At 43.5% G+C, this 20,781-nt stretch overlaps 1 protein-coding gene across 3 annotated transcripts in view; it reads right to left on the reverse strand.

Annotated features, from left to right (window-relative positions):
* Positions 1-7,288: 7,288 nt before the first annotated feature.
* Positions 7,289-20,781, reverse strand: part of STEAP3 (STEAP3 metalloreductase) — a 30,324-nt gene continuing 16,831 nt past the window's right edge. For 2 of the 3 annotated variants that reach the window (XM_081872496.1, XM_081872497.1), the window contains exons 2-5: positions 16,842-17,336; positions 15,660-16,187; positions 11,564-11,725; positions 7,289-8,703 (exon numbers count right to left, since the gene is read on the reverse strand). In XM_081872496.1, the coding sequence (XP_081728622.1) occupies positions 8,413-8,703; positions 11,564-11,725; positions 15,660-16,187; positions 16,842-17,327 (1,467 nt within the window). In that variant the 5' untranslated portion in view covers positions 17,328-17,336 and the 3' untranslated portion in view covers positions 7,289-8,412. Of the gene's footprint in view, positions 8,704-11,563; positions 11,726-15,659; positions 16,188-16,841; positions 17,337-19,541; positions 19,687-20,781 lie in introns of those variants that run through there. The other variant, XM_081872498.1, reaches the window with a different exon arrangement.

Consider the following 20,781-nt stretch of genomic DNA (forward strand, 5'->3'; position numbering starts at 1 on the left):
GATAAAGCAGTGATTGGGAAGCAAAGTGAGAGATTTCTTTGGTGCCCAAGGAATGTAAGAGACACGTTGGGGGAGTTGTGGATGAACTACAGGGTGCAGGAGGCAAGAGACAAAGTTTCTGTATACATCCTCTTCTCACCCAAAACCCTGCAGTTTTTAATCTCCTTGTCACCAGGTGCTTTGAAATGATGGATATGCACCCAGTGACAGGGTCACAGAGCAAAGAGAGCATTGGGAGTCTTGTTAGGCGAGGGATTTTCAGCTCCTTGTGTTGTCTGAGCTGTGCTAGCATGCTATTTTTCTGCAAAGGTAAGGGGCAGAGACTCCTTACCCCCCCCATTTAGCCGCCTAGCACATCAGGAGTTGGTGCGAGTGTCCCATTCAGTTTGGTTTACTCGTGTCGTGTCACCTTGCAGCTGTTCTCCGAGTGACAAGCACATGGTTTGCCGACAGCCGTTTCTGGAATTTCAGCAAGCACGACTGTGACAGACAGACACACTAGTTGCTTTTGAAGAAAGACCAATGCAATTTTACTCTGCAGGGAGAAGCGGATTTGTCTGCGGCAAAAGCCACAAGGTGTCAGCACAGCCTGTGCTTTTGCTTTGCAGGTGCAAGGAAAAATAGCGATGCCTTTATGAATAACCATTAGTGAACTGGTTTAACCCAAGGGGCCTGTGTTCTCTATGCCCGACGAAATGCCAAAGGCTGCGCAGACAAATATTTGCTGGACTGATGTTAAGCAAAAAGCCAGGGGAAACTCCTAGCTTGCTTCTCCTGTATGTTAATCCTCTTTATTATATGCTAACCTGAATCTATTCCCTGCAGATCATGGATGTGGAATCTTCTTCATGCTGTTAATTTAGTTCTGTTTGTGTAAAACAGATCTGGTTTGCTGAAGTAGTGTGCATTCATTGCAATTCGGTCGTTAAAGATATTGATCACAGAAAAAGTCATCTGCATGTTTACTTGGGAGCAATTGCCATTGTACTGTTACTTCTGAGTGTGCATGCATAGGATCAGGCTGTACAGCTTCCTTAAGAATACAGATGCAGAAGCAGGTGTGGCTGAAACTGATGGGGCTTCTGTAGGAATAAATATGGTCAGTACTGAGTGCTAACATCAGGGCTCTCCCCCCCCCCGCTGGAACTCACCTGAACTCAGTTCTGGCACCTCTCAGGTGGGTTCCATTGCCATTATAAGAGAACAAGGGAGGCATTCACGGTGAATTCCGGCACCTCTTTTTCCGTAAGAATAGCACTAAGTAACATGTATTTATTAATTTACAAAACATAACCAATACTTGCCTACAATGGATGCAAATATAGCTGGGGTATTTCGTGTCTATTTCGTTGTATTAAATTACAGTTGTTGGGTGTGTTGATCTTAGGGGTGAATATAAAACATCCCCCCCCCTTAATCCTGCTTCAAATTAAGCGCTCGCTAGATCCTAAGACTTTGAAAGGGAAAGCATAACGGAAACTAGTGGAATTGAAAAAAATCAAAAAAAATCCAGTGCAAATACCTAGGGAGTGTTTGAAAGCTTTACCTGCAGAGGTTAAGCTTCAGTGCAAGAATTTAAATGAACTCACTTGAAGCCATGTGCCAAATAAGCTCATCAAAATTCTCCATCTCCTAAGTAGGAGATGGTGTCTTCGACATGTTGCATTCTTTTGAGGTAGTGGCTAAAAAGAAAAGTGATGAAGAGGGAAGGCAATCGTTGCCTTTCCTCTTTTGCTTCTTCGTTTTTTCCTGCTATAGCTTTTTAAAATAGAGAATGAAGTGACTTTTGTTGCCTCGAGATATCCTAGGTCATTGTATGGATCAGTAAAGGTTCCCTGACAGTGTTTCCTCCCTATCTTAAGCCAAGAATGAAACTGTGGTGAGATGGCAGAGGAGCTGCTCAGAACATCATCCCAGCATCCACAGGTGCAGCGAAGGCTGTTGGCTAGGTCATCCCTGAGCTGAATGGAAAACTCACAGGGATGGCTTTCCGCGTCCCAACTCCCAATGTTTCTGTCGTGGACTTAACATGCCACTTGGAGAAACCAGCCAAGTATGGTGACATTAAGAAGGTTGTGAAGGCAGCTGCCGACGGCCCTATGAAGGGTATCCTGGGATACACCGAGGACCAGGCTGTCTCCTGTGACTTCAGTGGTGATACCTACTCCTCCATCTTTGATGCTGCTGCTGGCATTGCTCTCAACGATCACTTTGTGAAGCTGGTCTCCTGGTATGACAATGAATATGGATACAGCAACCTTGTGGTAGACTTGTTGGTTCACATGGCATCAAAGGAGTAAAGGCAGAGTTCCATTTCTTATTTTCTTACAACTCGGCTCTGTATCTTGCAGTAGGAGGCCTTCTCTTGTTCCATCTGCCTCTGAGGAAGTGGAGAGGCTGGAAGAAACTTGACTGTTTCAGTAACATCTCCCCTCTCAATAAAGTCATCACTGTCTCGAAAAATAAAATAAATAAAATAAATAAAATAAAATAAAATAAAATAAAATAAAATAAAATAATGGCTCACCCCTTCCTTAGAAGAAGCTCAGAGGCCAGGTGACTAGCCTATTAAATAAAAATAATATCAAATAAATATTAAATAAAAACAATAAATATTAGTGCAGGGGAATCTCTATTGGCCTTAGGATGCCCTCCCTCCCTGGAACTTGGTGTTTCGCAAGGGGAGAAAATGTGCCTCAAACAACCGAACTAGGATAAAATGCAAAGGAACTTTAGAAAGAACTTTTTTTTTTTTCTGCGAATAAGAAAGAAAATAAATAGCAGGGCTTCGCTAGTATCAGTGCTTCCATTTCATAGATATATATCCTGGTTACACTTTGTACAAGATAGCAACAGGATGCATTAAAGTTCCAGTATGAGGCAGGATAGTAACTGGTTAAAACTCCCAAGGCACAATTGGGGCAGTGCAGAAAACATCAATGGTAAGCAGTATACATTTTCATGTCTCTCATTTTGCAGCAGTATATCCATACAGAATATAAATAGAAAAATAACATAGGTATGTATCTTCAAACAAGCGTCACGTAACCCTTCTGTCCCAGTACTGATACGTTAAAAATGCAGAAACTATTTACAAAAGATTTTTGTTTTGCAACTTTTTTTTATTTATAAAGAGGCTTTATTCTGTTTAACTTCTCGTATGTTCTTGTATGTTTTATGGGTTGTTCATTGTAGACAAAGGAAGGTGCTGAAACCTGGCCTCCTCCATGTTTGTATGTAAAGCAGCTGGGGTTCGTTTGAAGAAATGATGAGTGAGAATGTAACAACTATATGGGCATCTTACAATATGAACAGGTGGCCTGTCAAGTTACAGCTGCCAGAGCTCTGGGTCTTCCTTGTGTGCACTGCACAAGGATCTGTCTGGGGCTGGAGGGTGTGTGTTTGTGTATTTCTGGATCTTGTGGTTGTGGAGGGAAGTCGGAAAATATCGGTGGTATCTGTTAAAAGCAAAGAGGCTGGATCCCCACAGGATTTCCATTGCAAGGGCACAGTCACGGAGGCTTACAGTTCTCTCACCATGACTGTCGTTATCTTCCAGGTCCCCAAACAACTGCACCCCCTCCTTCTGCTTGTCCCCCCTGGCAGCACAGTACAAGCTTAGCCCTCCCTGCTGAATTTCGCGTCTTGAAAGCAGACAAAAATGTGGAAAGCAACCCTGTGGAAATACGTTGACATTTTTCAGAATATCTGGAGAGGAGCTATGCTTTGCTACTCCCGAGTAGCAGCCTTGGCACAGTTTAGCAAGGGAGGGGCATGTTAGAGAACATAAGGGATCACTTGCCTATGGTTGGTGGTGCTTTTCTCTCCCAGCTCTTTTGCTTCTCCCATGGTAGTGCGGTAGCTACCCGGTTGCTTGCTAAAGAAAAGCAGGTAGGGCTTAGGTGTCTGATCACTGGGAGGTTTCTCCTCTAGACCTGCATAAAATTGTGAGTAGTAATATTCCACCTCTCTCTCCGTCTCAGCTCTTCGGTCACATTGGATTTCTCAATACATGTCCTCACTGGGTTTTTGCTTATAAATAGGATCAGCTGGCTACTTTTCAAGGAGAGATGTTTCTTGATCTTGCAGCTGCAGGCTTGATTTTGAAAGGATAGTGTGTGAATGGAGTCAGTGGTATCTGGTGTCCCATTGGGACTGGGGGGAGGGGGGTCAGAGAAGGCAGAACCAGAGGCAATGACTACGTGAGCCGACTAATTCTAGTTTTGTCCCCCTCCTCCTCACTGCTGAGTTCTGCAAGGGGATCTCTGAGACTGAAGAGGAGGAAGCTGACAGGCTGGGCCACTTCCTGGACTGGATGTAAGTCAGAAGGCAGAGAGCTGGTAACTGGCAGCCTGAGCTTGATTGTCCAATGTTCCATTGCCCCCATAGACCAGCCCCCACTGAAGCAAGCACAACTCTCTGGAAGAGACATTCGGATACATTTGCTTTCATAGCGCCCTGACTGGAATGCCATTCATTCATTCAATTTTCTTCGTATACCGCTTTTCCACACACACACAAAATCATGCTCACAGTGACTTACAACAAAGAAACGTGGGTGTCCTATACGATTGTGTTACATCTGGTGCCAGTGTTCACTTTTCTATACCAGATGAAGACAGCTCAGATCCATGTCAAACACTTGCATTTCTGTCTTTCCATCCTCCATGGTAACAATGGCTTAAGGCCAGCCCATTACTGAAATTTTTTTGCTGCCTGAGTTTGTTACCTTCGACAGAATCCTTGTTTGCCTTCTGCCTGATTCTTCCTCCCTCTGCAGCGTTTTGAAAGCCTTTCAGACGATTCATGTGTTACACAACATTGTGACCCAAAGGAGTGCTCTTTGCATGCACCTGAATGTTCTTTAGTTAGCTTTTCAAAGACTGCCATTGCAGAACTCCCAAACTGCTTTTTAAACTCCTCCCAAGATTTTGTATGATAACAGTTAAATTACGGGAAATTGTAAATAGTGCACAACGGTCATTACTTCCCAGATCTCTCTGTAAATTGTTTTTTTTACCCAAACTTTCAAAACTGCCTTTCTGAACTCAAGCAAAGTGTAAGATGAAAGGGTGGGGGGAATTATTATTAGTACAATCCCTAAGAACATCTTCCGGTACATGTAGAGAATGTACTCATGCTACTTCTGGTTATAGGCCATAGCCTGATACTTGCCTTGATATGCCCCTTCTAAATTGTATAGGCAGAGTAGCCCAAAAGGAAGCTGCAGATTGTGGTTTAAATGGTCCTGTGGTATGTATCAAGACAGGTTCCGTATCTAATACTTCTAAATGTCCATGCTGTATTTTCAGATTCAACTAGCACGTCTGTAGTCTCAAAACATTTTTGCACCATTTAATCCATTCAGCAGTCAGGATCTGATCTGGCCAGAGTTAGCTTCTGTCCTCAAGATATGAGACAACATATCAGAGCTAGCAGCCCGAGTCCCACTCTACATACTGTATGTGTAGCAGCTGACGGTAACATGCATCCCTGGTGGCATTGAAACCGCTATCGGGTCAGTTCAACGGGGTTGCTTTGCAATGCAAGTGGGGTGTGCATGGGTGCAGCAGCCCGTTTCTAGACAAAGATTTCTGTTGCTTTAATGGAGTAATAAGCTGCCTGTGCTGTGAATCAGTAGTAGTCTTGAGTCATTATTTGATTTGTTTATAGTGACTTGCACTAGTGTTAACTTAGGAGGCGTGGTTTCTCCGGACAATACTGAAAGCAGCTTCATCCCATTTTCTGCTCAGCTGTTTCTTTTTGTTAAGGTTGTCCCATGGCTTTTTTTAATTACAGGTGTTCCAGCTTCCTTCATTGGCTTTTCCAGGTCCTGGAACAAGCGGTTCTGAGCTGATGAATTCATTCCTCATTAGAGCTTTGTATGCGTTTTTACCGTCCAGAACCTCAGGACTTATATTTGGCGTGCAGAAATGCCTTTCCACTGTACATCAACTGTGGAAGTTGCTTCATTAGATAATGCTTTGGCATCAAAGTTGTGAAAAAGGTTGGGTGGGAATACAGCAGCTCATTAAATGAAGATTTAAGATGTAGGGAGTTGAGGTGCCCTGGTGTTTGGGGGGCATTTGACTGGCAGTCTTGAAGGATGTGAATTTAAAATGTCACATTAAATGCTTGCCCTCTGGTCACCTCTAAGTGGGCCAATGAGCCTCTTTCTTCCCTACAAGATGCCATAAAAATGGATGCTCTTCAGCCATGTCAGCTGGTTGTAGAAGCTCCTGGTCAGTAGTTGCGTTTGGAAGTTTTCATTGTTTTCTCAAGTGGTTGGCCAGCAACCAAATTACTGCTGCTCCCTCGTTTTTCTCCCTCCTTGCCTCACCACCCCCAATTTCCCCTGCACTGTTTTAAAACAACTCTGCAATTCTATGATATAAAAGGGGCACACTAGATGAGGTGGTGGGAAGGCTCATTTCTTCTCTTTCTATAAACTGTTGTACGTATTCCTTCCTCCATATTAAATGGGTGGGGAACCACGACTGCAGGGGCCAAGTGCAGCCTTCAGACCACCCTGTTCAGCCCTTGACCAGCCCTGCTCAGAGCCCTCCTTAAGTGCTTCTGCCTGGCTGGAACATGGTCTACAATACCAAGGCACAAGGCGTTGCATCCATTGCTTGGCCCACTTTTGCCTATGGCCAGACCCACCACTGGCACACAGCCCCCAAAGGTTTCCTCATAAGGGAGTGTAACCCTTGGACTGAAGAGATTCCTCGCCAGCCACTACAAACTTTGCGATCCATTCCAGGAGATCTTTCTCTGTGTGTCACCTGAAGTGGCTGGAGGGCGAGGTGGATGGGGAGACCGACATGCTGCAGATGAGGACACAGGAGGACGTTTCATAGGGCAACAGGCTCTGCTTAGAATCAACTGTTCCATGTTTCTGGAGAGCTACCAGCTTCTTGTTACTCCCTCTTGGGAATGGAGGTTGCTTTCCAACTTTTGCACCATTTGTTTGCAAGACATCTTGAGGGAATTCGTGTTGAGGGCCAGCATGTGCTCAGTTTGCAGCCTGGTTCCTCTTAAGCTCACTTTACCTAATTTGTTGACATGCTAAAACGATCACTGGCACACCTGCCGTTTCACTTATTCAAAGCTGCCAAAGAGACTTGAGCAATTGCTGCATGGATGACATAGTGGCCTGCTCCAGTCAATGGACACCAGTTGTGTGGGAAGGAGAAGAGAGAGGCAAGCAGGCAAAGACAACATCATGGTTTGGTTTGCTCCAGTCGGACCTATTCCCTCCTCCCCCACCAGCTCAGTCAGGGCCAACTTTACATTTTGCATCATTTATTTGTTCAATATTTAAAAAATCATAAATTGACTTGGGCTCCTTGGCAGAAAGGTGTTATATAAATGTAATAAATACATAAGTAGTAATGTGTGAATTTGGCCCATGCAAAGGAAAAGTGAGGCTGGAACTGCATTTAAATGTGTGGCAGTTTCACGCTTAGTTCTTCCTCTGCAACAACCGATGACACTTTTTGGTTTTGTCCCGTCAGCTTCAGACCATCATGTCGGGTGGGCAAATGCACAGGCTGTGGCATTGGGGCACAGGTAGTTTGTATACAGAAGGGGAGGAGGGATTTATAAACATGTGGTTGCTGTTTTAATGGCAGCCGTGTAATAAACTTAACACGTACTTCCAATCTGACCTAGAGTATTTTTTTTTTACACCGTTTGTTATCGGAGAATAGGCCCTTCCAGAGTTGCCACTTTGGTTTACGGGTGGACTGATTGTGTGCTCTGTGTGATCATGCAGGAATGTTGGCTTAAAAGAAGAAGACAGAAACCATTTGCCAGGTGCGCAGAAAATGCTGTGTCCCACCCCTTTGTTGAATGCATCAGCAGAGTGATTCTATTTTCCTATGCATCATTAAACTGTGCAACTAAAATTGTGCACTGAGGTTTTAAGGCAACCATTCTGCACCCCCTACGTCAGGGTTAGCCAACATGGGCCCCTCTGTGTGTTGTGGACTGCAAGTCCTATCAGTGACAGGCTAGGCAATAGTCAGGACTGATGGAAGTTGTAGTCTAAAACTTCTGGGAGGGGCACCATGTTGGCCACCCCTACCTTACATAATTACCAATATATTCCAAATACCAATATATCTGGCTTACATCGCAGTAACGTCTCTCCCCTGCCGCATCAAACACCCCCCAAAAGATTTAAGGCAACCACTCTCCCCACCCCCAGAATTACCAGTATATTCTAAAACACTGGTAACATTCCTTCCTTAAGTGCCTGAAATAAGATGATAATTATCACCACCATTCAATAATACCAAACTTACAAGCTTCAAAAAACAAACAAAAACTATATTAAGAAACCCCCAGAATCTCCATAGTGCTCTTTGAAAACTTGTCATGATGGAAGAGAGAGAGAGATATGCTGGATCACACAGTGCTGCTGGTTTCTCCACTCGAAAATTCCCCCGATGCTCTGGGCAAGGTGAACTTGACATACCTGCCCCTCTCCCACCCGTTCCTGATGCGCCGCAGTCTTTGGTTCATACAAGGGAGCTGGAAGAAGAGTTTGGCCAGGATCACAGCACACGGTACCAGCAGCGTGAGAGTAAAGGTGGGAGGCAGGTAGAACTTGTACTGGCTTTCATCAAAGGCCCTGGTCCAGCCGTAAGTCAGGGTGTGCAGAGTGCTGATCACCAGAGCGACAAAGCCAAGGGAGGACTGAAAAGGGGAGCAGAAGAACAACAACAACATTGTTTTCTTTTTCTTTTTCTTTTTTTATTTATTAAATTTTGACATAAATATATTTCACAAACGTACAAAAGACAAAATGAAAAAGAAAAAACAGAAAAGAGAAGAAAAGAAAAGAAAAAGAGAAAAAAAGAGAAAAACACAAAATACATACAACTTTAAAAAACATTGATCAACATTGTTTTCAGTGAAGTGGCTGGAGTTGGGTACTCTTGTTTCCCCAAGCGCTGCTTATCCTTTGTATGTAGCTGTATCCTACCCAATGCTACAGTCCAATACAGTACACAATTCCTTGGCTGCAAGTCCCACTTTCCTCAGTGGGATTTACTTCTGAGTAAGCACAGGGTTGGGATGCACCTGAGCAGCAGCTTTGAAATGCGCCTTATCCCCAAAGGCGGCCCTCCATCCAGGTCAAGTAAGTTTTAATTAGGTCCGAAACCAATGAAAATTATTATTAGTAGCCATGTGAATGGTGCGTCAATAGAGCAAGCATGACAGGTCCCTGAATGCTAAAATAAGGGAAAGCAGATGGAGGGGGAAATGGAGGCATATAGGCAATATGTGCTTATGTCAATTAGGTATACTTTAGCTTTGTCACAATAAGGGACACAGACTTGGAGAATGAGGGGGGCGGGCAAATCCAAAAAGAACAAGAGATTGGAAAGAGAAAATGAATAGGAATGATAGCATGATGGAGAGGGTGGGTGGGTGGATGACCTAGTATTTGAAACAGGCGTATCTATTGGGACCTCCAACAAGGTGCATGTGGGTTCTTTGGGGCTCCTGGCATCCTGAGCAGCCAACTGGACAAAGCCACCACACCCGAATGGCCCTGATTTACCTCCTCCTAACCAAACTGCTAAGCTGTTGATTTCAATGTGATGTAGTTATAACTAATTTGAGTGGGATAGGAGCTAAAATGGGTAATGTTGACATTTTTGTTGTTGTTGTTATTATTATTAGGCCAGATTCTGTTGATGGGAATATATGAGCTTCTAGGGCATGGGTAGGCAAACTAAGGCCCAGGGGCCAGATTTGGCCCAATCGCCTTCTAATTCCGGCCCGTGGATGGTCCAGGAATCAGCATGTTTTTACATTAGTAGAATGTGCCTTTTTATTTTAAATGCATCTCTGGGTTATTTGTGGGGCATAGGAATTCATTCATTAACCCCCCCCCCAATATAGTCCGGCCCTCCACAAGGTCTGAGGGACAGTGAACCGGCCCCCTGCTGAAAAAGTTTGCTGACCCCTGTTCTAGGGCATTTTACTTGGGCAGAATGAAGCTACTCTTTTCAAATTCCCAGACTCTCACAGCGGATTGGCCTGATCAGATGAGCTGTCCTCGCATTTACATTCCTGGTCAAAGTCTGGCACAAAGTAATCAGGTCCATTGCCAAGTAATCAGGTCAATTTTAAGTAATGATTTGTAAAAGTTTACAGCTCCCTTTATGCAACCACCACCACAGTGAAGCAGTTTTAACACAAACCACTCTAACTATAGGTATGGAACAACTGTAACACAAGCCTTTCTTTTCTTATAAATGAGCAAAACTCAGGCAGCTAAAATTCAGCCTAAAATAGATACAATGACTGGAGCAGGATACTTTCCAGTGATTTGCTTCTGATGAGTCATTGGCATGGATCCTAAGTTCCTGAGAGTGGAACTCTGCCCATGAGATCCTGCTGCTGGCGGCGGTGATTTTTTTGCAGGTTCCCACTGTATGTCCTCTGCAAATCCACTCCAGAGTATAGAGGGGACGCTCCAGAACAGCTTGGGGTATGTGCTGGGGGCTGCAGGGGAATTGATGTACGTAAATGGCTTCTCCCCTCTCTCCAACCCCTAACCTCTTTCTTCTAACAGGAAGAATTGTTGATTTGGGAGTCCCTTCTGTTTATGGAAGGGCAATTCAGTATCCAGACCATTGTCTTAGTCCAATGGCTTCCTTTAAAATAAAGAGCAGCACAATCCTATGGATATTTGGTCAGAAGTAAATGGCCATTGGATTCAGTAGGGCTTATTATTAAGCAAGTGTGCAGTGGACTGTATCCTAATACACATGCATGGAAAATAAATTATTGATGTTGTTTTACAACATGCATGTCCTAGTAGAGATCTTCTAAACTAGTTTTTACACACACAAACACAAACTTTCACCACTGGGGGGCAGAGGAACAACAAAGTCCTCTGTTAGGGTAATGCAATTGTAGAGAAACAAATAGCAAATGACGAAATGAAAAGGAAAAAAAATAAATGGATTTGAACTAGTATTGAACGTATTTTGTGCTGATCTTTTCTATATTTAATATGGGGTGGCAGCCGCAAATCAGTTCTTAAGTGTCAAATCTATGCTGCAGAACTGTCTGGGGTCCAGAGAACCCCAACACTCATCCTGTGCACCAAAGGAACTTAGGGCTTGTACTTCTCAAACAGCAGCGGCAAATGGCTTGAGAAACCAAGGGGCTGTTCAAATGCTTTAATGTTGGGCATGGCTAAAACAGCTCTTGACCCTTCTTTTCAATCTTCTGAACTACTTTCATTACTTTTACTTGTTTTACGGTGAAAACAAAAAAAGGAAAGTTTTTCCCAGCCACCCTGCACTGGAATGAGATTAGAAAAACATCCCTTACTTTTTATGTGAACAAAACAAATTCCTTCCAGTAGCACCTTAAAGACCAACTAAGTCAGTTCTTGGTATGAGCTTTCGTGTGCATGCACACTTCTTCAGATACACTTTTTTTTATGTGAACAACAGCCTTGTTGTGTCTGGTTTGGCCCTGAGAACTGTCTTCCTCCCTCCCTCTCTAAAAACCCTTGAATTGCAGCACTTACCTGAATGAAACTGAATTCCCTCCAGTTGAGAGAGTTGGAGATGGAAGGAAGTGAGGTTATGGCAAGCAAGGACAGCAAGCCCAAGGCCATGATGCCAAAAGAGATATACATCTCCATCCGCCAGACTTCCTCCTCTACCCATGGATCTGTTTTCTTCTCCACCTGAAGGAACAAGAGGAAAGGTGTGTATGAGTAACAAAAGAGGGTTTAAAAGATACACAGAGTTTGCTCCATACCCATGAAGCATTTTCACGGGGTTTCTTTTCTTTAACAGCAGCAGCCTGGTGGCCCTTCTGTCAAAGGTGGCAATGATTAAATTCTTCTGCACCAGCACATGGCTGACTCCCATTCCAGTCTAGGCATTTAATTCTGCCATTGGCCTCTATCTGCTGCTGGTGCACCCTGCCTCCACTCCTGGACAAAATGAGTTTGCACCAATGTTGTCCATCCAGCAACCTTATATTTCATCCATTGCCATCATCATTATTTACAAGTTATATTTTGCAACTGCCACAAAGAATACCCTCTCCTGTGCTGCCACACTACCGAGGATGGTGGAATTATCAAGAAGGTAATCTGATCTTAACACTTGAGGGGGTCTCTGAGAAAGGAGGTAGCCTTTCAGACATTTTGGGGACCGAATTCATAGAATCATAGAGTTGGAAGAGACCACAAGGGCCATCGAGTCCAACCCCCTGCCAAGCAGGAAACACCCATCAGAGCACTCCTGACATATGGTTGTCAAGCCTCTGCTTAAAGACCTCCAAAGAAGGAGACTCCACCACACTCCTTGGCAGCAAATTCCACTGTCGAACAGCTCTTACTGTCAGGAAGTTCTTCCTAATGTTTAGGTGGAATCTTCTTTCTTGTAGTTTGGATCCATTGCTCCGTGTTGTCAATTGCTCTTTGGAATTGGGTTTGGACATTTATTTTATTTATTTATTTATTTATTTATTTATTTATTTTATTTTATTTTATTTTATTTATTAAACAATTAAATTAAGTTCATCCGAAGATCACAGGGCAGTTCACAACATTAAAATACAAAAGAACACAAAATACTTAATAAAAACAACCCCCCCCCCCCGTCCACAACACATTTCAAAGGATATAGGGGTTTATGTGTGTTCTAAATGGAAGCCAATCCCGTAACCTGGCTGCTGCGTTTTGGACCAGCTGAAGTTTCCTAGTTGTTTTCAAGGCCAGCCCCACTTGCAGCATGTTGCAACAATTCAAGCTGGAAGTTATAGCGGCTTCGCTTCTGTTCCAAAGGGCTGTAGCTGGTCAACTAGGAAACTTCAGCTGGTCCAAAACGCAGCAGCCAGGTAACTGGAAACAGGCATTCCTAGCCACTGAGGTCCTCCAGTGACTCCAGGAGTACACTGAAGCTACAGACCTGCTCCTTCCAGAAGAGTGCAGCCCTGTTCACAGAAGACTCTTCCCACCTCTTGGACCAGAGAATGTCAAATAGCCAACACCTCTGTTGTATCAGCCACAATTTCTCACTGACCTCTGCAGGGCTTGCCAATAACTTGGCACCTCCATGAACAGACCATGCTTTGCCATCGAAGGCTGCAATTAATATGTGAAATCAGCTCCAGTTTCGAGCTAAGTCCACAAGTGTCGCTCTCTGAATACTTGACTGCTCAGGGCTTAATGGGATTTGGTTTAAGTGCATTTAGGAGAGAAGCGTTCAGGCTAATGGAAAAAAAGAAATGGGATTTGTACTATATTACAGAGACTGACACTTAGACCCAGCCATTTATTCCATTAAAATCAATGCGATTCATGAAGCAAGGATGTTGCTCGGGGGGGGGGGGGGAGAAAGAAACAACGCAAGAAAAGAGGGAAATGGGCATCAACGGCTTGCAAGGGATTTATTTACAAGAATCACAGAAGAGAAATAAATGCAGCTGGAATTAAGAGGCTGTTGGGGGACTGCATCCCTTGCACCGAATACAGCAAGGTGATCGCGAAGGAGGCTCAGATAATATTAGCAGGAATAAAAAAACCTGAAAAGTGCCAACTCATTGCGGCATCTTGAATTCATCAGTATTTCTTAGGCTGTGAGTCTAAGACTGCTAATGTGGAATATATTTCCACTAGCTGCATTGAAACTCCCATGCAATGCTTTGGGGAATGTAAGAAGATCTCTGCTATTAGACAAAAGGCCCGTTTCATCCAGCATCCTGTTTTCCGGAGTGGTCCATCAGCTGTTCATGAGAAGCCCCATAAGCAGGACATTGGCGACAACAGCACTCTCCAATTTGTGATCTCCAGCAACTGCTACTTAAGAGGCAGACAGTCTCTGATACGGGGGGGGGGGTAGTATGCAGTCAGCGTGATTCATTGTCACTGGTAGCCTTATCTTTGATCTGTCTAATTCTCTTTTTAAGCCGTCTAAATTGGTGGCCATTTCTACACCTTGTGATAATGAATTCCATAGTTTAAGAGAGAGAGAGAGTGTCCACTTTCCTCACATCAGGTATGGTTTTATACACCTCTGCCACGTCCACCCTTTCTTGCCTTTCCCTCCCAAAATGAAAAAGCCGCAAACATTCCAACCTTTACTCCAAAGGAGAGTCGCTCCAGGCCCTTGATAATTTTAATTGTCCTTTTCTGTACCTTCCCCACCCCCCCAGCTGTACAATACAGTGGTACTTCAGGTTACATATGCTTCAGGTTACATACTCCGCTAACCCAGAAATAGTGCTTCAGGTTAAGAACTTTGCTTCAGGATGAGAACAGAAATCGCGCGGCGGCGGCACAGCAGCAGCAGCTGACCCCATTAGCTAAAGTGGTGCTTCACGTTAAGAACAGTTTCAGGTTAAGAACGGACCTCTGGAACGAATTAAGTACTTAACCTGAGGTACCACTTTATCCTTTTGGAGGTGTGGAGACCAGAACTATAGACAGTATTACAAGTGCAGCCGCAGCATAGATTTGTATAACACACTATGATAATGGCAGCTTATTTTCCTAATGAGGGAATTTGCCTTTTTCACAGCTGGTACACACAGTGGGGTTGGCATTTTCATCAAGCTATCCATCGTGATCCCAAGATCACGATGGTCGGGCGTATCTAGCTCAGAACCCCATTAGTGTACATGTGAAGTTATGGTTTTCTCCTCGAACCTGCATCACTTTACACTTGTTTACGTTGAATTGCACTTGCCAATTTTACTGCTCATTTGCCCTGTTTGGAAATATCTTTCTGCAGCTCCTTGCAAACCTGTTTTGTTCTTACCCAGCCTAAACAATTTGGTGTCATCAGCAAACTTGGCCACCTTACTAATCATCTCTAACCAGGGAGAGGGTCTTCTCGGTAGTGGCGCCCACCACGTGGAACGCCCTCCCATCAGATGTCAAGGAAATAAACAAGTATCTGACTTTTAGAAGACATCTGAAGGCAGCCCTGTTTAGGGAAGTTTTTAATGTTTGAAGTTTTATTCTGTTTTTAATGTTCTGTTGAAAGCCGCCCAGAGTGGCTGGGGAAACCCAGCCAGATGGATGGGGTAGAAACAACAACAACAACTCTAGATCATTTGTGAACAAGTTAAAAGCACTGGTCCCAGTACTGACTACTTAAATCCCTCCACTGTCTTAACTGTCAGTTTAGTCCTACTCTCTGCTTCCTGTTCTTTAGCCAGTTACTGATCCATAAAAGGACCATAAAGTGACTTTGGTGAGGGGGCAGAATGAAAAGCTGTTTGAAAGTTCAAGTACACAGTGTCTGCTGGATTACCCTTATCCATATACTTATTTGACACACTCGAGACAAGACTCAACTTTGCAGAAACTATGCAAGACTATGTGCTTGGTAATTTAGCTTTAATAATGCTTTCCATCCCTTTTCCTGGTTCAGATATTAAGCTACCTGTCCTGTAATTTCCCAAAATCTTCTCTGCCCCAAATTGCTTTTTTATGTATTTAAATGGTGCTAAATTGACCACTTTCCAGTCCTCAGGTATGGGGGCTGATCTTAGGGACAAGCTACAGATTTTTTGGTAGAACACCAGCATTTATTTTACACCCACATCATTTGTAGACAGAACAGACCACGTACCAGCATTCCAAAGAATCAGAAGTACAGTACCTGACTGACAGCATCTCTGAGCAACGAGTAACGATGGGACCGCCGCATGGGTAGGCACAAGCTGTACACAGCGTGTAGAGCTGCACAGAAAAAGCTTAGCAGCCCTATCTGCTTCCTGTGCTGCAGCCACTGGTCAAGCCAGTCAGGGAACCGCCTATACTTGGTGCAGCGGTAGAGCTGGAAAATGGCCGCCAGCACTCCAGGCAGGTAGACGAGGGATAGCATGACGTAGGCGACGCAAGGCAACGTGGTGTTGACGACCTCCACAGGGATCTTGTAAAACTTGTTCTTTTGCTCCCGGATGTAAGGGTGCAAAACTTGCCGGATGAAGTTGTATGTGTAGAAGCAGAGAAAGAGACCCAGGGCCAAGAAGACGGGGATCTTCCAGGCAGGGAGAAGCCGCAGCGGAATATTCTCAATCTCACGAGCTGAGCACAAGGAGCCCATGTCCACCGGGGTGAACCCCAGCATGTGAGCAATTTCAGCAATGGCACGCTTGGCTTCTTGGTTGTTGGAGCATATGAAGACCTGCAGGAAACAGAGGACATGTGATGGCAGCGACTGGCAAGCAGAGACCAGGAGCACAGGTACGGGCTTCAAGGGAAGGACGACGAGCGATGGCATGGCGAGTGCCATACAAAGCAATAATATGGACACACCTGAGCATTTCATGTGTACACCTTTGTCTCTGTTGACTCCTATGTACTTCCTCTTCCCAAGTTTCTTGAATTTTGAGGGAAGTTGTAGGCTATGACCTAGACTCCTAGAGAACCTGAACACCAGAGAGGGTGGCTTTTGGGGGGTTTTTGTTTTGCAAGGGCTGTCACTAGATTATAAAGACAGCTTAATTGATTGTTTGAATTAATTCTGTTTGACTCAATCAGATAATCAATCCATTTGCATAAAAATCATGGCTCTCGCAACTCTGAGGCCCAGAATTTAGTGTTTTACTTTAAAGGAAGCTGAGAGTTTGGGGTTTTTGCTGAGGTGTATACAAGGCAGCAGGCTGTGTGCTGTTTGTACATCTCCAAACTGCAAAGAGCCCTGATCACAGGTATGAGAAAAAATGTATTGTAACTGCATTTTTAGCCATGTTTTCTCCCTCTCTCCCACCATAATTTCTTTCTCTCCAAGTGTGACAGGTCTGGATGTATACACACAACCGATATATCAGAACAGTACCTGCTTATTCCCGTCCCTTGGGCCTGACTGTAACGTCCACGCTGAGATGACGTTAAATCCTTTGACAACAGTGCATGATGGGAAAAGTGACGCCAAATACTCAGCATTTGATTCTTTGTGATGGTTGATTTCATCGTTGTTGCTGACATCCACCAGGATTTTGCCAGACAGCTCATCGCTGAGGTCGCAAAGTGTGGTGTAATGTTCTCTGAAAACCGCCACAAAGATAATATCTGTTTTCTTTATAGCATCTGCCTGGAAAGTTACTTCAGCTGCTGATGGAAAGAGGGTGGCATTGCGCTTTGGGTTCCGGCTTCCAATCACCACTTTGAAACCTGAGCACACCAGGCGCATAGACAAGGAGCGTGCAAAGTCACCACTGCCCAGGATCCCCACCGTTGTGTTACCAGTGGCTGCGATGAGGCTTGCATTACTTTCCACATTTTGTCGGCCGAGGAGTGGCTTGGCCATGTCACCCTCCGGCATCACGATAAGCTAAAGCAAACAAAACACAAAGTCGCATCAGATACCCGGCTGAAAATGGCGCCTTCCTTTCATCCCACTTTGTATGAAAGTTGTGGAATTTCTTCTGGGACCAGTTGCAGAATCTCTTTTTCCCCTGAAGTCTAGCTGGCACCACCATTGGCCACCTTTTGGGGCCAGCTGGAAGTCCACCCTTTTCTCCAGACCTTCTGATTTAGGAGCCCTGGCTTCTCTAGTAGTATGCTGACAGATGGAATGATTTATGTAGCGAAGTGCATGTTTCAATGTTTATTGATTGGTTTCATGCCGTTTGGTTTGACAGTGAAGGGTGGGATATAATTTTGCAAACAAACAAAACAAATAACATTTTAGAGCTTAACAGGAAATCTGTAAATGGGTGGTCTCTTATTCCTAACTAGAAAGTGAATGTATGTCTATATTTCAGGACTCAAGATAAACAGCTGGGGTTAGAAATGCAGCCTTATGCCATATTATCATAATTGCTTCGAGTAGATTAGCTTAGCCTGAATTAATTTTAACCACCTTTTTTTTTGTTCACATATTCAGGCTTGGGAAGAATCTCTTCCATCCTCCAACACATTGTTTTCTTGGCATCTTTAGGCTTCACTCAGCCCTACCTTAATCTATGTGTTTTACTCTGGAATAAATATTTAGGAAAGTTCTCACACTCATGAACATATGGATAAGATGGACCAGTGCATTTTGCTGCTCTGATGCAAATAAGCCTTGAGGTAGCAGTCACAAGAGTGAGGTAGCTACCATAAGAGGGTTGATTGACATATTTTCTATTGCTCTGCCCAACATACAGGTGAGAATAGTGCAGTTGCAGACACATGTTAAGTTTTTGCCTTTGAAGGAACACAGGAGTAGACAAAGCTTGAGTCAGGCTATGAAAGGTCACTTGGGTTATTTATTCGTTTGAGCTGCATTGTAATTAAGAAGTAGTCTTAAAGCAAAGGTGAAGAATTTGAGATCCTCCAGATGTTGATGTACCCCATTGAGCATGGCCAGTGGTCTGGGATGGTGACAGAAGCTATAGTCCTACAACATCTGGAGGGCCCACAAGTTCTTCATACCTGTCTCAAAACAAAGAGAAATGCATTTCTGAGCGAGTGAAATAAAGATATATTAATATTCAACACGTCAAGGTAGGTTTTTTTCCCTGGCGACTTCTCTCACAATGGGCCCACAGCACTTCAAAAGCACAGTTACGTTCTCCCTAAGGAGAAGCAAACTGCTCTGCTCTCTTTCATAGCTTGGCATTTATATTCTGTAATTAAGTGCCATTCAGAAATGGAAGAAAGATGTGTTTGCAAAGTTTTGAGAGAAGCAGGTTTTTGTTTTGTTTTTCACAGGGCAAATTGATGGATGATGTGGCTTGCGCAAACACTGGCAATTCAATGGTTGAAAAATGTAAGCCAAGCCAAGGTGCTTTAAAGGAGATGAACAGGCATGGCCTCTGTAATTAAAGGTGGATTAAACAAACTCCCTTGTTTTAAATACTGCGCTATCATGAGCTCAAGGCGATTAAGCCAAGTTGTAAGATGATTGTTTAAGAAACAGTGTGGTCTAGCAGAATGGCTGGTAAGAGCTAAAGTATGCATCATTGGTGGTCCAAAACCTTATTCTGCTGATTCACATGTAATGTTTATCTGGGATTGGTCATACATACGTACACTGCTCTTGTTTCTCCTTCCCATAATTGGCACTTATTCTTAAGAGCAGTGGAAATAACTTCAGCCTCAATGCAACCAGGAACAGGTCTCATCCAGTGTTGCCAGTTTGAGAGGCAGCCGTACTGCTGGTTGAAAAGTATGCTGAATTCCTAACCCATATCCCAAGGACAGCAATTTCTACTCCTCTTCAAGTCAAAGAGGTGGTGAAATTGATTTACCAGTTTGCAAGCAGCCCTACTTAATTCTACTCCTGACAGAGAGTTCCTTTAATGTCAGGGCACTGGTCAGAAGGAAATAAAATGTGCACTGCTTTATTATTCTTTTTAAAAGGCTGCAGATAAGTGGATATGCTCTCATTTAATCATGTCATTTTAAAATTTACATTTTAATTTTTCAACACATCTGGTATAAATGTGGGCACTATATTAATTACTCAGTTCTATACATATTTATTTGGTCTCAGGACTGTGCAATTAGTCATCATTAAAGGAAGATAGGAAAATAAGGAGAACATCGGCACCTGAAATAAACGTCAGTTTTAACCAATTTTTCTTTTTAAAAAGTGGGCCCCCAAAAACTTCCTGCAGCTGCTTCATTATGAGGGAAACAAAGTCATTTAATTCCTTCCTCAGATCTGGAGAGGCTTCTCTCAGAAGAACTGAGCAGGTGTCACATCCCTGCTGTGAAGTGAACAGATTTTGGTAAGAAAGAGACCTTTTAATCAAAGACTCTTTTTTTGTCTCTAGCTCCACAAGATATCCCAAGAGCCTCTCCATCCAGAAAGAAAGTTAATAAACCTGACCCATCTGCGTACAATTTGCAGTTAACGCAGCAAAGATGCTAAGCAGAAATCATATATATCTCAGCACCACCACCAGCGTAGAGGAAAAGTAGAGCCACTGTGTTGTCATGTTTAGAGCATTGGACTAGGATGTGAGAGGCCAGGGTTCAAATCCCCACACAGCCATGAACCTCAGTGGGTGACCTTGGGCCACTTACCATCTCTCAGTCTACGCTACTTCACAGTATTGCTGTGAGCATAAAATAGGGAAGGGGAGAAACAAGGATGCCACACCGAGCTCCTTGTAAGAAAGCTGGGATATTATTATTATTATTACTATTATAAAAATGTAGAGACCATTTCATGGCACAAACCCATCAAAGTGGAGCACACTGTTAAACAGAATTAAAACACAGGAACACGAACTTGTAAGAACAAAATCAATTCTACGAATTCTATTTTTTTTTTTTAATAATAATTTTTATTGATTTTACAACATAAACAAAAAACAAACAAACATAATGCGACTTCCCCAAACCTCCCCTTCACTGCATCCAAATTTCAAAATTTTTAGCAATTCTTCATCCCATTTTTATATTTAATTCTCTTTAAAAAGAGTTTCTGCTTTATAAATTTCGATTTATAGCTGTAATTCTTAGTGTCCAATCCCCTGACATCTTAACATTCCGAAATTTTACAACAATTTTTAAGATAGATTTTAAATTTTTTCCAGTCCTCCTCCACTGTCTCTTTCCTCTGGTCACGGATTCTGCCGGTCATCTCTGCCAGTCCCATAAATTCAGTCACCTTGGTCTGCCATTCTTCCAGAGTAGGTAATTCTTTAGTCTTCCAATACTTCGCCAAAAGGATTCTTGCTGCTGTTGTTGCGTACATAAAAAAGGTCCTATCTTTCTTTGGTACCAATTGGCCGACCATGCCCAGGAGAAAGGCCTCCGGTTTCTTTACAAATGTCCACTTA

The sequence above is a fragment of the Podarcis erhardii genome (genome assembly GCF_964252035.2).
Source record: "Podarcis erhardii genome assembly, chromosome: 1".
Taxonomy (NCBI): Eukaryota; Metazoa; Chordata; class Lepidosauria; order Squamata; family Lacertidae; genus Podarcis; species Podarcis erhardii.